This window comes from Pezoporus flaviventris, unplaced genomic scaffold (assembly GCF_033815535.1).
Source record: "Pezoporus flaviventris isolate CSIRO_AGI_PZ_B2104156 unplaced genomic scaffold, CSIRO_AGI_Pfla_v1 ptg000036l, whole genome shotgun sequence".
Classification (NCBI taxonomy): domain Eukaryota; kingdom Metazoa; phylum Chordata; class Aves; order Psittaciformes; family Psittacidae; genus Pezoporus; species Pezoporus flaviventris.
Genome location: NW_026892584.1, coordinates 42,315,123 through 42,330,874, shown reverse-complemented (window position 1 = coordinate 42,330,874; position 15,752 = coordinate 42,315,123). Strand labels below are relative to the sequence as shown.

General features: G+C 45.8%; 1 protein-coding gene across 1 annotated transcript; it reads right to left on the bottom strand.

Annotated features, from left to right (window-relative positions):
- Positions 1 to 3,811: 3,811 nt before the first annotated feature.
- Positions 3,812 to 13,921, bottom strand: INF2 (inverted formin 2). Its single transcript, XM_061464143.1, has 5 exons — positions 13,534 to 13,921; positions 6,801 to 7,209; positions 5,362 to 5,477; positions 4,668 to 4,827; positions 3,812 to 3,849 (listed from the first exon to the last, which is right to left on the bottom strand). The coding sequence occupies exons 2-5, from the start codon at positions 7,192 to 7,194 to the stop codon at positions 3,812 to 3,814; spliced, it is 708 nt and encodes a 235-aa protein (XP_061320127.1). The 5' UTR covers positions 7,195 to 7,209; positions 13,534 to 13,921.
- Between the last annotated feature and the right edge of the window lie 1,831 nt (positions 13,922 to 15,752).

The following is a 15,752-nucleotide window of genomic DNA, read 5'->3' as shown; positions in this document are numbered from 1 at the left end:
CCTCCATTTTTCATTTTGTAATTGAACCTTCTTGTAAAATGCTGGCTATAGGACTGCTTGAATTAATTCTCACTGCACTTGCTTAAAAATATTATATTTTCTTTTTAAATCACCTAAACATGCCTGTAGAAGTCTCTACTGAAATAATCCCACCAATTAACTTCTCTCGCGATTGAAAACAAGCTTTATTTAGACTTCACCTATGCCAGCTTCTGTGCGGACTTGCTTGTCTAGGACAAAGCTGATGTCGCCTGTCCAGGCTTCTCCTCATATTTCATTCTGGATCACTCTTTGGATCCATTAGGAGAGGGAAATGTAACCCAAAAATCAAGACACAAGTCAGGGATTCTCACAAATCTCCAGTTCTTTCAGTGTCTTTCTTGAACTGTGATGTGATCCTTACCTGTACTCTTACTCATGACTTTAATATACCCAGATACAACTATACATGAACTAGGGAACGAAGGTCTGGGGAGCCCAGATCAGAGGCTGTTGAGAACACAAGCCTAAGGCATGTCATGGTGGATTTGGGGAATGTTCCCATCCCTCCCCCTGCTTCTAATTTCAAAGTATTTCAGCTATAAACCAGCTATTATAAACTACTGATTTAGTTGGAATGGTTATTTTATCAGTAGTTTTGTGCTACTATTAGTTACTTAAGCTCTGCAGGTTAGATGTAATGGAAATCAGGGAAGTTCTGTATCCAAGTGGAGTCAACCACATTTGACAAACTCAAAGACAGTGTTTTTTCCCTGGGTCACCTTCAAAGCAGCAGTGACTGTGCCAGAAGCACCCACCTCTCACCACATTGGAGGGCAGCTTCTGCCAGTTCAGTTTCTTCATTCTCAGTGTTGGCGTCTTCACTGTCTTGCGCGGAGGCCTGCCCAAGCCAAGAGGGCAGCTGAACTGGGTGGCCACCACAGCTTCTATATGCTCTCCTGCCATGCTGGGCAATGGGGGTGGAGGAGGAGGCATGCCCCCCATGCCAGGCAATGGGGGTGGAGGGGGAGGGATGCCCCCCATGCCGGGCAATAGGGGTGGAGGTGGAGGGATGCCCCCCATGCCGGGCAATGGGGGTGGAGGAGGAGGCATGCCCCCCATGCCAGGCAATGGGGGTGGAGGGGGAGGGATGCCTCCCATGCCGGGCAATAGGGGTGGAGGGGGAGGGATGCCCCCCGTGCCAGGCAATGGGGGTGGAGGAGGAGGCATGCCCCCCATGCCAGGCAATGGGGGTGGAGGGGGAGGGATGCCTCCCATGCCGGGCAATAGGGGTGGAGGGGGAGGGATGCCAGGCAATGGGGGTGGAGGGGGAGGGATGCCCCCCGTGCCAGGCAATGGGGGTAGAGGGGGAGGGATGCCCCCCGTGCCGGGCAATGGGGGTGCAGGGGGAGGGATGCCCCCCATGCCGGGCAATGGGGGTGCAGGGGGAGACAAGTCAGGGAGTGGAGGGACTGTAGTTGCATTCATCATGGGGGATGTGGGGGTCACAGCAGCTATGCCAGAGGCTGGGTGTAGAGGTGGTGGTGACGGTGGTGCCAGAGCAGCATTGGGTGAAGGGTTAGATGTCTCTGGCAAAGCAGAGCAGGCTGTGAGCTGGGAACATGAGTTCTTTTCGTTGAGAGGTGGCCCTGAGGGAGTTGCTGATGCCTTGGAGGGGTTTGAAGATCCTGCTGGACTCTGAGCTGCATGTGCACATGGTTCTATCTCAGCCTGGAGGTCTTCATTCACATTCCCAGACAACCGGTTTTCAGCTCGCTTTTGCTTGTTTGGATGTTTCTTGATAGACAGCAGCCTCTCGATAACTTCTTCAACTGTGTTCCCCTGGACTAGAGAAATGAGTCAGAGGTCAGAGAAGGGGATGAAGCCCAAAGGTTGGTTCATGCTATTCAACCCTCACCAAGGAGCAGATCTGAAGCCACAGAGACCACTGCCTGCTGTCACTTTACATAACTGCACTTCTAGCTTCCAGGCAATTTCCCATGGTTCTGACCAACTTTTTTGAGCATGACTGCCAGCAACACTGCCCAGCAGTAGCAGCAGGATGCCAACAAGGACAGATTCCCACTGACTCCCACAACCCAAAGCTCAGGGCTTAACCATCAAAGCAAGACTATGAATCCTGAGCCCACGGCTAAATGCGGCCAGCTTTCACTGTCATCCGCATGGCTGGGGCTTTGCATTGAGACTTGACTCTGCGCAGGAGATGTAGCTTTGTCCCACCTTCAGCTCTTAACAAGTCCCATAGATTATTTCTTATACATTTGGGAAGGACTTTGTTGGGTAGTGGGTAGGACAAGGGAAAACAAGAGGACAGCGTGAGGCTGGAAGGCTGGATGGATATGTCATTCTTACTGTCATTTGCAAGCAAAAGGGCTCTGTTCACTACTGCATCCAAGGACTCCCACAGCAGGAGGCTGGAGCGATGAGATGGTTCTAAGTGCAGCAGGCTCTGGAGGATGGACAGTAGTTGGACGGACACCGGAGAGCGGCTCACCTGGAAAATAGGGCAGCTTTCTATTACAGCTAGGCTGGGTCCAAGCAAAGTGTGTTAACTTTGTCATTGCATGACTTTTCACCCCACCTGAGGGCCTACTTACTTTATTGAAGAGAGATGAAAAGACCTCATGATGATCGTTCATGTTTATCCCATCACATATCTTTAATAATTCCTCATCATCTTCTATTTTGAACTCCTCAAATGTATCACACTGGATAAGCAGATCCTCCTCCTCTATGTCTCTGCAATATTACAGCATTCATTTTCACTGGAGAGCCCTTCACTGATTTTCAGATTATTATTTTTGTTTACATGGCTTTTATCTCTTTGCCTCTCAGACTCAGACAGTCAGTGTTGAAAGTAACCAACTGCACCTTATTTATAAAGGACCAAATTTCATCCGAGCATCCTTTCTTGAACGGAATGTACCTCTTTCTAGAGTTAACGCATACAAATTAATGGGACTTTTCATGGCATAACCTGGCCCTGTGTATGCTTTGTATAGACTTCTCCTTGGAGCTGTAACAGAAGTGGCATTTCCACGTTTTTTGTAACTGGGCCACCTTTATTTATTTATATATTTTTTTAATGTCAAGGCAAATTAAGAATATTCCAGTGACATTTCTGTTTGAAAAAAAACTTCCCTCTCTGTTACTCAAAATTGGATTGACAAAACTCCAGCCATTCTAAAGCTAACTTTTTCAGAACTCTTGAGACAACTCAGAGATGGAACTCTATGCTTGCTAACTGGCACTACTGAAAAATCTTCTCTTCCCTAATTTTTGTGGGGTTGGATGGAACAATTCCAGTTATATGGATAACTGCAACTCACATATAACGCATTCTAGGATTTACCATGGGTGTTTCTGACAGAACATTATTTTAAAATTAAGACACTGCAAAGAAGTTATGTCAGATATGCATTAGTAAACTGCTTTAGTTGGATGCTTCTGGGAGAACACCAGCAGTGAAAGGGTTTGAATGTAGCAAGCCACTCATTGAGCTCTCAGCATCACTTCAGGTTCAGTCTGAAACACAGCCTCAACAAGGATGTTGCTGAGCCTTGCTCCATTGTGCCCAGAGACGCTGTCAGTGCCATCTGCACCAACAGCTGTCCCTGTGACACTGCAGTTGGCAAGAGCATCTTAACACTGGCCTAGTGCCTCCAGTTCCCATGTAATGGGGGAATACAAGTGTAGTCCCCTCCACCCAGGTACACTTGACTTCACACAGCTGAAAGGAGATAAGTATTAAGTTTCCACACCTTAAGTTACTATGAATCTCACTTATAAAAGAAAATTTAAACAGTGATCCTTACCTTAGCTTGTCTAAAATATCCAACAGCTGAAGACCTGGGAGAACAAAAAAAGTAGGTATGTTGGCATTATGACCTACTTGGTATTGATCTGTTTTGATTTTTACATAATGTTATGTTCAGAAACACTTTTTGCAGAGAGAAAATGTGAAAATATCTTCAGATGGATCACACAAAGTAGGTAGGGTGATTTGGTAAATGAAGAGACCCACGGTACACACGTCTGCAGCTGTGTGAACCACTGCAGCATCCCCCTGGAGTTACTGAGGGACACAGGCAATTCTGGGGCATGAGCTACCTCATTACAAACTAGACATCTAAAATCAGTCAGATGGACAGTGTGGTCAAATGCCCCTTCCTATCAACAGAGAGAAATGAAGCTCAGGCTCACCAGCTCACATGGGTGTATCACGTGAGGTAAGTCCTAACAAAGGTACCTAGGATCCCAATATTCAAGCAGTTGGAAAGTATTTCTGTACCACAGGGCAGCTTCTGTGGCTAAACTGAGTAGACACAGGGTGAAGAAACCTTATTTACTCTTACGAGGAGTTGCAACATATGCAAATGTGGCTACATAAGATGGCTGGCTATAGAAATGTATTGAAAAGTGACACAGTCCTGCTGGAATTCCAGAAAAGATCAAAGCTATGAGAAAGCAGCAAAGTTAAAAAAGTCTGGTTACATAAAAGTTACTGAAGGTAACAGAATTTAAAAAAAAGGAAAATGCCTTTAATATTTGCAGTTTTGCTCCCAGCCCTCTTTAGTCACCTTATGGATACATCCAAAAAAAAAAAACAAAAAACACCTGGCAACTGATTTTCTCCAGAGAAAGTTAAATGCAACAAACATCTTTACCAATGAACTCATTTCTGATTTGTGTCCTTGTTCTTAGCTCTTCTTTCCCCAGTATGATGGCATTGATAGCACTCAGCAGTGTAACCATGTACGGCACGTTATCTGAGTTGGAGAGCTCGTTCATTATAATGCTGAATCGATATTGCTGGTTCTTCACACTCTGTTAATAACACAAGTGATATTTCTATTCAGACAGTTCAGAAATGAATACCACTTTGGTGCAGGCTGTCAAATGGAATTAAAACCTCTTAAAAACCTCTCAGTTTACCCCACTGTGCACAAGACAGGAAAATAGGTGAAAACAGCACTCCTCCATTATGAAGCAGGGTCTGGTTGGCAGAGAAAGTCAGTGAAACTCCTCTTGGATCTCCATGCTTTCTGATAACTGAGGCACCTATCAGAGCTTGTGGCCAGTGAAACTCATAGATGTGGCAACATCTTTTTTGCTAATTGGGTTGTGCTTTTCCTGCCAGAAATGACCTTGTGGTTGGCAGCTGTCTGTCCAGACAAGTCACAGTGCCACAGGTTTATGCTGAGCAGGCCAAATTTCCTATCGTTATCACCCCATAAATCCCTGCCTCTCTTATTGAAATGATGCAAAATTACCTTAACTCTCAGCCCTATTTTGTGGTACATGGATCTACCTGCATGGATAAGACCAGAGCCATACCTCCTGCTACAGCCCAACACTTGCCTTGTAATGGTCCAAGGCATCCAAAGCCAAAGCGTGGCCATCAGATGAGTAAATGCACAGTGCAGCCAGGAGCTCAAATATTTGCTTTTTGACCATGACATTAGTTGTGTCAAGTGCTGGAGGAAAAACAAAACAAAAAAGAATTTAGAACGACATTAATGTTCTGAATATCAGTGTCTTTTGCTACATGGGTCATGATCAGTGGTAGAAAAAGGACTCAAGAAGTGGAGCCACTACATGGAAGATGGGAAGAGAAATATCCCAATGCATAGATATCCCATCCCAATAGCATTACGTGATGTTAATTTCTAGTGTGAACAGTAAACGCTACAGGCACCCTACTGGCATTTTGCTGCAGCTTGCATCGATTCCATGTACCAGGGGCATGCTGCAACAGCAGCCAAGATTTCAGCACCCACAGTCACACATCTCATTTCCCATTTTCACATATGTGTACTTTCCAGAACAGCAGATGAATCATTTTCATCAACTAATGAGCCTTATTTTTAGTGCAGAGACACCCAATGTGCATATCAAGTAGGCCAATTGTTCTAACCAGGCCCCATGAATTCCCCTTTTCCCACTTCTCTTTCTCTGTCAGCCCTTAGAGCTAGAAGGGGGTGGATGAGACCATCTTATATTTTTTATTAATGCCCAAAGAAGCTCAACCACTGAAAAGCCCAGGTTGCCTCCCTGTTTCCACAGCACAAAAATACAGCTCTGAATTTCACATGGGTTAAGAAAATGCAAGGTGGAGAGGAAAAAGACTTCAAAACTGAGGAGGGGAACAAGCCAGCTTTCAGACTAAATGCATTTTGAAGAGCTATTAATAAGGGTTTCTGGGCACAGCTGTGATCTCAGCTCTGTGGAGCAGCACAGAAGTTATCCTCCCAGCAGCACCATTATTAAGTGCTATACAGTAACTCCTAGGAGATGCCCTGATGAGTTTCATACCTAATGACGAACCAACTAAATGGCAGCAGAAAGTAAGCGGCATTAGCTACCCACTTTCTAGATGGAACAGACTGAGCAGCACAGAGAATGGACTTTTCTGAGTCTAAACCATGCCACCTTTCCTTATCTTTACAGGCTACAAGTCGTTAAGCCCTTTCAATTCCTCTTCCTTTGCCCTTGGGCAAAGACTAAACAGCAAATGTCTGCTGACAACTGCAGGGTTGAGGACTTCTCATGCCCACATAAGCTAAGTCTGGGTTTATCCCTGGTTTCTCAGTAAACTATGAAGATATTGTGTGGAAATCGCATTGCATAGCAAAGGCAGCATGATTTCAAAGCAGTATTATTCTAAAGAAGAAAACAATGTCTTTAATCAGTTGCAACCAACAATTTCCAAGAAGCCTGCTGCAGGGCAGGAGAATAAGGAACAGGAAAGTCTGCCGCATGCTGCATATGACGGATGAAGGAGGAAGGTGCCTTCTCACCTTGAAAGAGTTTTCTGACATAGCCCTCGTTGCTCACAATGTATTCGATGCCTCTCTGGGAGTTCATAACCGCTCGCACACAGCTAATGCAGGTGAGCTGAAGCAAGGCATCAGAAATCCTGGCCACTCCTCTCCCAGACAGCCTGTCCAGGGCCTCCAGAAGGAGGTCCAGCCCACACAGCTCCAGGAACTGGACCATCCAGCTATCGTCACTGTTCTCCAGGCGCTTCTTCAGCCCAGAGTAGTTCACCACTGATGGCATTTGCAGGAGACGGATGCACAGCTCTGGCTCTGCATTTTCCAGGTTGGCCTCTGACTGGTCAGTCTCCTGGGGTCCGAGTTTCTCCTTCAGGGCAGCCCACTTCTTGTGGGCACCTTCCTTTTTGATTGACATAGTGAACAGTTTGTCCTGAAAGAAGAAGAAAAGACAAAGTAAGAAGTTTGTCTTGACCGACCAACAAGCCTTCAGCAGACAGCGTTTTTCTCCTAGAGATTGGGATGTAAAGCTCAACTGCAGCAGGTCCCCAGCTCTCCAGCATTTACGGCCCACACTAGAATCTGTCCTTCCCCAAAGAAATTCAATATATCCCTTCCTTAACCACATACATTACATTCAGGCCCTGAAAACTCTGTAGAGAGACTCTTAGTACATGTAAGCCAGCAAATACAGTTCTAAAAGTAGCCAATTTACATCAAGCAAAAGGATAAGGTTGGAAGTGGCTTTATCAGCTTTGAACTTCTTATGCCTATTAAACCACTTCAAAGTCTCACTGTGCTGGAGAGGCCATGCAGTTTCTAAGCATTTGCAATGAGATGGAGAAGTAATTTTGAGCATATCCTGCTCATAAGAGCATCTGATTACCCTGTTATTTTTTGCTTTTATGTCTTTTGACTGATGGAGGTTAGTTTTATAGCACTCAACCTCTTCCTGTGTGCTGCAATAGCAAATGCGCATGATAATGTGAGAGCACAACTGGTTGCATGTGAAGGGACAGCAGCAAGAGGCTATGAAAACAGCAGTGTGTCTTTTTGGAAATGGGTACCATCTCTTCAAAGCCCATCTCCATGGAGGACATGGCCTATCTCAGGATGCTGCTAGCAGCAAGGGGGGTGAGGAGCTGATTCAACACAGAGAAATAGCAAAGCCAAGTCTAATTAACTTTTGGTACCAAATTTTATGGTTTTAGGCAGGATTATTACTTCTAAGGCCCATGGTGATTAAGTTATACAATGCAAGTCCTTTTCAAAGCTGAATGCAATCGTTTTGAAGCTGAATTGCTCCCAGAAAGGTCAGTTTGTACCACAAAAGGAGAGGATAAACCTGCTCAACCCAAAACCAGCCACTAACACTACCTTCTCCTCCCTGCCACACCACAGGGTCATTAGCTTCCCTGGGCTGGTGAGCATGCACAGGGATCAAAATAAACTGGAGGCCAATTGGCCCCCAAAGCCCAGCACTTGGGGATTTAAGGGATTATAGGAGAGTCTTGCTTTCCCTTACCAGCTCAAGTGCAATAGGTTTCTACCCCTGCAGCATGTACAGAAAGAAATGGGAAAAAAACCCAAGAAATCTCTGAGAGGTTTCATTTGCCAGAAAGCCAAGATAAAGGATGGACCATTTGGAAATAATGGATGGACCAAGTTGGAAATAACTGTTTTTTTTAAAGCTTGCCTTCTGACATTTCCTGGGGACTGCACTGTTGAGAAAGGTCTTGGCTGCTTTGTTGCAGTAGAGCATCATGGCTTCTGGTTTACCAAAAGCCTTATTTTGGCAGTCACCCCTTGGCAAATATACAGCTAAAAAGTTTGCTCATTTGAGATACGCATCATATTACAGGCCTAAACATGTCTCTTGGAAAGATGCAAAGTGGGACAGGACAGGGTATTTCAGAGAGCTTGAACATTTCCCCTGGGAAAAGGCAGTGGTGGAACTCTCTGGCAGTGGCATTCAGCTCACAACTCACAGCACCCGTGTTGAGTAAGGGTCAGAGGGGTGATGGAATTAGTGGAATACAGTCACAGCAAATCCTTTTAGAGAGCTCTGAAGAAACCCTCTTGCAGAGTTTCCCTTTGTTTTAATGGGGAAACAGCTGCCAAGTGCCCAGTTGTTCACTGTTCTGCTATCTGGAAAAAAATGATGGTCATAATCGAGAAACATGAAGTTGCAAACATATTATCTAAGAACACAGTGGTAATAAAAAGCACCATATGAAAAAAAAACAAACCAAACCCAAAACCCAAACAACAAACCCTCCTGCCAAAGTACAGGCTTGAGTTTCTAAGATTTGTCATCACTATGTGCAGGCCAGAGCCCTTACTCACTCTTGCTGAAATTCTTGTTGGAGTTAGTCACCCCCAGTCACTCCTTTGTACTGCAGACCAGGAATTTAGGTTAGCCTCAGTGCAAAGGAGAAGAGAAATTCTCCCTCTCCAGAGGGAGAAAAGCGAAACTATCCTGCCCCAAGGTCACAGCCCTGGTGATGGGGCAAGGTCCTACATCTTTCACCACAGCTAATTCACAGCTGTGGGGCTGGAGAGACACTCTTAAGGAGCTGTGGTCAGATCCCACCCCATTCTGTGCATGGAACCCAGCAGTCCTCTTCCAACTCCTGGGGTCAAGCCCAGACCTTCAGCATGGGGCAGTGTTGAGGACCATCTGATCTGGATGAAGTGCAGCTCATCCTGCCCAGGCCCATTCTCCAGTGCCTTTCACAATAATCCAACATCCTTCAGCCTTCTGCTGGGAGGATGAATCAGCTGTCCTGTATTTTTTCCTTCTGCACAGGGATGGGCACAAACCCAAGCCCTGGCACTGGGGCCAAGCCCTGGCTTACTGGGTGGGACTCATCCTTCTACTGGCTCTGCTGTAACCCAGACTCTTTCCTCTCCACAAAGTGAAAGCATGCATCAAGCAGAAAATCTGGTTTTGGGTCCTGTGTGTTCACAGCAGAGTCTTGTGGTCCTACTGGTGAGAAAGACTGCCAGTGTAGCTGCTGGAGGAGGATGTCCTCCTGGATCATGCCAGAGCTTGTGCTGTCTACCCAAGGGGCTGCAGAAGTTCCTATCAGCCACAACCTCCCTGTCTCTCAGGGTGACTTGTTTTTATACTCAGCAAATCACTATTTTTACTTGTATATATTGAAATGTTTCTTATCAAAACAGATAACAAAACAGGCTGGCTTTTTGCTCCCAGTTTTGCAAATACTTCATTATATATCAAAGACAATAAAACAGCATTACTGAACTTAGGCTCAACTGATTTCTGAAAATCAAGCACAACCAAGTGCAACACGAGACAGGAAATACTGATGAAGCATCCTGTTTACCAGCAGATTGTTCTGAATTATCCTTTCCCTCCCACCTGCTCTGTACAGATGTTAAGAGATAGGAAACCAAGGCAGGTACTTCTCCAAACAGTACCGGCTTGTATTTTTATGTGCTAAGCTGAACAAATTGGATTGATTAAATATTCTTTCCCACAGACAGTGTACTCTTTTTGTAGGGAAGAAAAAAAGACAGCTAATGTATTTAATCATAAAAAAGGAAACAAAATAAATAGGAGCTGTACTATATAAATGGAAAGGAAATAAATATGGAGGAGACTGCAGTATGATTCTGCAGATGGTGTGATAAGTCTGTTTACAAACATAGATATGAGTGATACATTATGAATGCAACATCTTTCCATTCTTCCCATTAAGCACAGTGCTGCAAAGCCACTCAGATACATCTTTAAAGGGCTGGTAGTTTCACTTTTTATCTCTGACCACAGGAACTTATTAGCAGGTAAATGATCTCAGCAGAGTGAGACAGATAAGGGCTGAAAATGGAACGCATCTGTCTGCTGTCTCACAGAGGCCATTTAGACTATGCTGGCTGAGGGAAGGAAAGTCCCCTGACAAAAAGAGACAAGATGCTAGATTTAAAAGGCTGAATACATCTTGCCTTGTGCCATTAGAGGGGCATGGGGAGCTTTGTTTTTTGCTGCCCAGGACACAGAAGAGGATGTGATGGTGGAAGCAATGCCCCCAGCCTCTGCAGCTAGCCATGCCTGCAGCACCCACAGCCTGTTCTTCACAGCTAAACACTTGGCATCGGGACTGGGTGCTGGGTGCTGCTCCCTAGGGCACAGCCTGATGGTGCCTCTGTGCTTCCTGCTGTGGGGACACCAACAGCCACGACATTCACTGTGATAAATGCAACCCTCTCCTCATCTTGCTTCTCACCCTCAAAGGTCAGTTAGTCCTGATGGGGAATGACAACTAAAGCATCAATGCAAAAAAACTTTGAAGAGATTCCTGTGGGAAACATAAAGGCATCATAAGACTTGTCCTCCTGCAACCAGCCACAGCAACATTGCAGTTCACGGTGCTAACTTTTTGGATCACTGGCTTTGCAAAGCTGTGATGTTCCCTGCATTCACACAAACCAGTTCATAAAATTTCCTCCATTCTTTCTGAATCGGGTGCTTCCCAGAATCAGTTTTCTGTGCCCTTCTGTCCTTCAAGTCAGCTCCTAGGGAGATGACATCTGTGGGAGGTAAATCAGGGCACATCAATACTTTCTCCATCCTGTGAAGCTGTGGAGAAGAGATTTGCACAGCACAGCTTTCAGCTGAAATTATTACATGCCTCCAGGATGACACGGATCACAGCAAGGACCCAGGAGGACTTGTAAAAAGAGATTTCTCAGGGCAGCTAAGTGCAATTGAGTGAAAACAAAAGGGAGAAAAATTACAGCTCAAAACCATTCTGATTTTTTGGGAGCAGACCTGCTGCCCTTGCTGCAGGATGGGCAGGGGTGAGAGGAAATAGCAGCTCCTTGCTGCCCTTTGAGGAAGTCTGAAAGGACCCTGCCCTAGGGCTGCCCTAGCAGCTGGTGCCAAGGAAGCTCTTTTTCTCTGCTCAGTCCCTCCTTCCTTCTGCGCCTGTTCCTGACGCTCGGGAGCCCGTTCTGCCTGTCTGACTGCTAATGATAGGTTTTGCTTCTGGGTAGTTCCAGTTTTCACTCTGCTGCTAGGAATATGCTAAGTCTTTGCATTTTGCAACATGTCAGACAGTCACTAAAAAGAAACAACATCCTGGCTTTGTGCTTTCCAAAACTACTGCCAGAAGCATGATGGGTTTCTTCCTTCTCTCCTCTTGCTTTCACTTGTACTGTTGTGTTTACCCATGTAGTGTCTGAACTGCTCGCGCACATACAGGCTAATGAAATCATCCTCCCAAGTACTGAAAGAAGCAGGGACAGGCAGCAACACCACAAATCTCTGGTTTAGAAACCAACCTGACCCCTTGGTGTGGGCCCACCAGCATCAGTAGGAACCGTCAGTGTAATGAGTCTCCTAGGGCAGCTGACAGTAACAGCACTATAGGAAACTGAGGCTTGCAAACAAAAGGCATGCTTTGCCCAACAGATCTCAGCATGCAAACCAGCCACTGCTCCATCCTTTCTTCTGCCATAGCCAATAGACTCAGTGATCTTCAGATCTATGTATTCTTGATCCTCACCTGTATCAGAGGCCAGAATGAGTGATAAATGCTTAAAAAAACGAAATGGTCTTGGAATGAGTGCCCAGTCTTGCTCCACATTACTGAAGGAAATGAATTCTCCAGCACAGTGTGTTTTACTTTGGCACAGCCTATGTATAAGGCAAAAAGGAGCTCCCAAAGCAGCCTAGGTTGGCTTTGTCCTCAGAGGCGCTGCACTGTTACAGGGAGTTTTGCCTTTAGCAAATGCAGGAGCACAGACATTCGGGCTTCTGTGGCTGGCAGGAAGGATTTGTGCCATTCACACACTGCCTGGGGCTGGCATGGGGCTGACAGTGGCTTCTTCCGGAAATGAACTCCCAGGAAAGGATTTCAGTGCTTAGACAAAAAGGACTGTGGCAATACTGGCATAAATATATATGTATTTTGCCAGTATAGCTCATTACAAAGAAAGGAAAACCACCTTGTCCTGATTCATTGCCATTCACCACTACTGGAATTATGTGTGCAAGCACAGCTTCTCTCCCCTGGGTAAACACAACCTACAATACCACGTGATGTCTTGCACAAGGGGTAAATATGTCCATTCAATATACATTAGTAGTGATGGGGTTACACCAGGATTAACCACACCAGTAAAAATCATCACTAGTGCCTTCTTCCTCACCAATAAATAAACAAGTAAATAAATAATCAGGCTGCTATCAGTACCACATACAAATCAAGCTCAAGTGAGATGCTTAAGGATGTTTATGTTAGGACCTTCAGTGGCATCTAAACACTTATTTATACTTAACGGTTGTATTAGCTTAGCTTTAAATGGGTTTAAACCCACTCTTTGTTACAACAGTAACACACTCTAAAGACACTCAATATCCAATTTACTTTAACCTGGTAAGCCAGGTTTAAATCAGGTTGGTGCAGCTGTCAGACCTTTGCTTGGGAAATGGCCACTGCCACTGGGAGACCTGGCCAGAAGCACCTCCACCTGCCAGTGATCCTAGCATCATTCAGCATTTTGGGATGTAATTTATTATGATGATTTGGGGGTCAAGTGAGAAGCAGAAACCCAGCAACATGGACAGTCTGGCAGTAACTAAGACTCCCGCAGCTGCCACTCAGTAGGAAGCTGTCACACAAACAGAGGAGAGCCAAAACCCTTTTATTGCCTTTTGGGGGGTTAATTTTAAACACCTCCACAGGATGCCAAGTGGAGAGAGAAAATGGGCAGAGAGAATAATTCATACCTCAGAGCTGAAGCCAAATTATTTCCTTGTCTCTCTTACACGGAAGGATCCTCTTGACTGGTTGTGTGAGCCTTCACTTCACTGACCAGCTCATTTTCTTCTCTGCCAAGCAACCTTCAGTCAGCAGTCTAAATCCCCACACGAGCATGTCTGCAAATCACAGGCTCTAAGAAAGTTCAACAGGATGTCAGCGTCTAATAGCATGTAAATACCAGTCTTTGGAAAGGTGCAAGGAAGTCATTTTTCTGTAGCCTCCAGGGAATGCATTTGCATGTAACTTGTCACCCTCTCCATTCACTGCACTGGCAGCTGGGAGGGTGACACTTCCCCGTGGGCTGGGGAGGAGGTAGGCTTGCACCCCACCACAGCTCCACCCGCCAGCATGAGAAAGCAGTCCAGGCATGGGGTGACTCAGAGCAAGGAAATGATCAAAGCAGGGAAATGATCTGGTGAAAGGAAGGGGGGAAAAAATTAAAAAAACCCCAGGACAAGGATGGCCGGGCTGGGTGGGATGGAGAGTCTGAGAGAGGCAGGCCGTGGGGGCAGCCCCTTCACCTTGCATCAGCTGCGTGGGGGCTTTACAGCTTTGTGGCACTGGGCCTTAAACAAACACTGCAAGATGTTTGAAACCCTGAGAGAGGCAGGACAGCTTAAAATTATGAGGATATCCAACCCGAGGCAGCCCAATCCAGGATTAGCAGCTAGGAGAGGCATAGCAGGGCAAAGGTTGGAGGCTCAGGCAGTGTTCCCCTGCGCAGGGGCTCGATGATGGGAATCCTGCTCTCATCATGGCACCCCTAAGGTCCCACTGAGCTTCAGACCAGCCCAGCTTTTGTGGGCTGAGCAGGCTCTGAAAATTTTCAGAGCTTTTTGTAACAGAAAACTTCTCTGTGCCATTATGGTCAAGATTTCACGTGGAAACAAGTTTGTAAGCCACAGCTGTAAAATGCATCCATTCAGCCTCTCAGGAGGTGTTAACTGAAAGCCAGTTATTATTAAATTGTGAATACTTCAACATGGCCCATTTTAGCAGAGACCTCCTGCCTGGCTCAGGGTGGCAATTAAGCTTCAAATGCTGCTTTTTTCTCATCCTGTGTGGTCTCTATCCTGAACTGAACCCCCTAGATTCAAAGTTGGAGCCCACAGCAAGAGTCTTCCTGCTTGTAGTGGGGAAACTTGGCCCTTGTGTACACAAAAGTGCATCTCCACCAATATTAGAAATACACTAATTAGTCTGTCCTTCAGTTAGTCTTTAAGAGACAATTGCCCTTGTGCTTTCTAGTTAAGGCAGTTTCACCACAACAATTCAATATCCAGGGAAATGATCCTGCACAGATCCCCATTCCGCCTTAGGAAGCACTCTGAGGGCATGTTTATGCAGTCCAAACCAAACATTAATTCATGACAGGTTTTGCAACAGAAAATGAATGTCACTTCACATTACATGCCCTCCTAAAGTATAATCCCCAAGTCCTCAAGCGATTAGCCCCTAATGTGGCTCTTGGGAGCAGGATGGGGCTCACAACAGGTTTTAGGGAGAATATAAAATGTTAAGAGAAAAAAAAAATATCCTGAAAAGAAAGGATTGTTGATGTTGCAAATTTCTGTTCTTGCAACCATGGAAGAAATTTAAAGGGCTATCAGCTTCCATCAAGCTTCATCTGAAGCCTGGACGTGTGAGATATGCCAGAAATGTCTGTGTTCTTAGAAAGGCTGCACCATCCCTCCCATAAAAAATAAGCAGAAGCAGACAAATCTGGCTAAAAAAGCAGAAAAAACAGCTCTAAGGCTTCAGTGTACCTCTGTGGGTCCCATGGCACATAAATAGCAGCAGCAATGGGCAGTAGCTGAGAAAAATGAGGGGGTTTGGATCCCAGCTTCTGCTCCCAGGTTGTGCATCACTTGTGTTGCTTCCAGGGGCTTGGAGCCGTGCCTGGCTGCTGCAGGCAGTTGTCTGTGCCCTCACCAGGCTCTAACGCCAGCCTATGTGAGGCTAACTCACTGACAGAGAGATGCTTCTGCACCCTGCTGAGGTCCATCAACCCAACCGTCTGTAACTTGTCACTAGCAAAGGTATTTGTTTTTCATGGCACAACCAGAGAGAGTCTATGCATAGGGTTGTGTCTCAGACTGAATGCTTTGGGCACTGACTAAGGAGTGAGGGTTTCCTCAGCATCCATGGCCTCCCCTTCCCTTGAGGGAGCATCGGCAGCCCCATG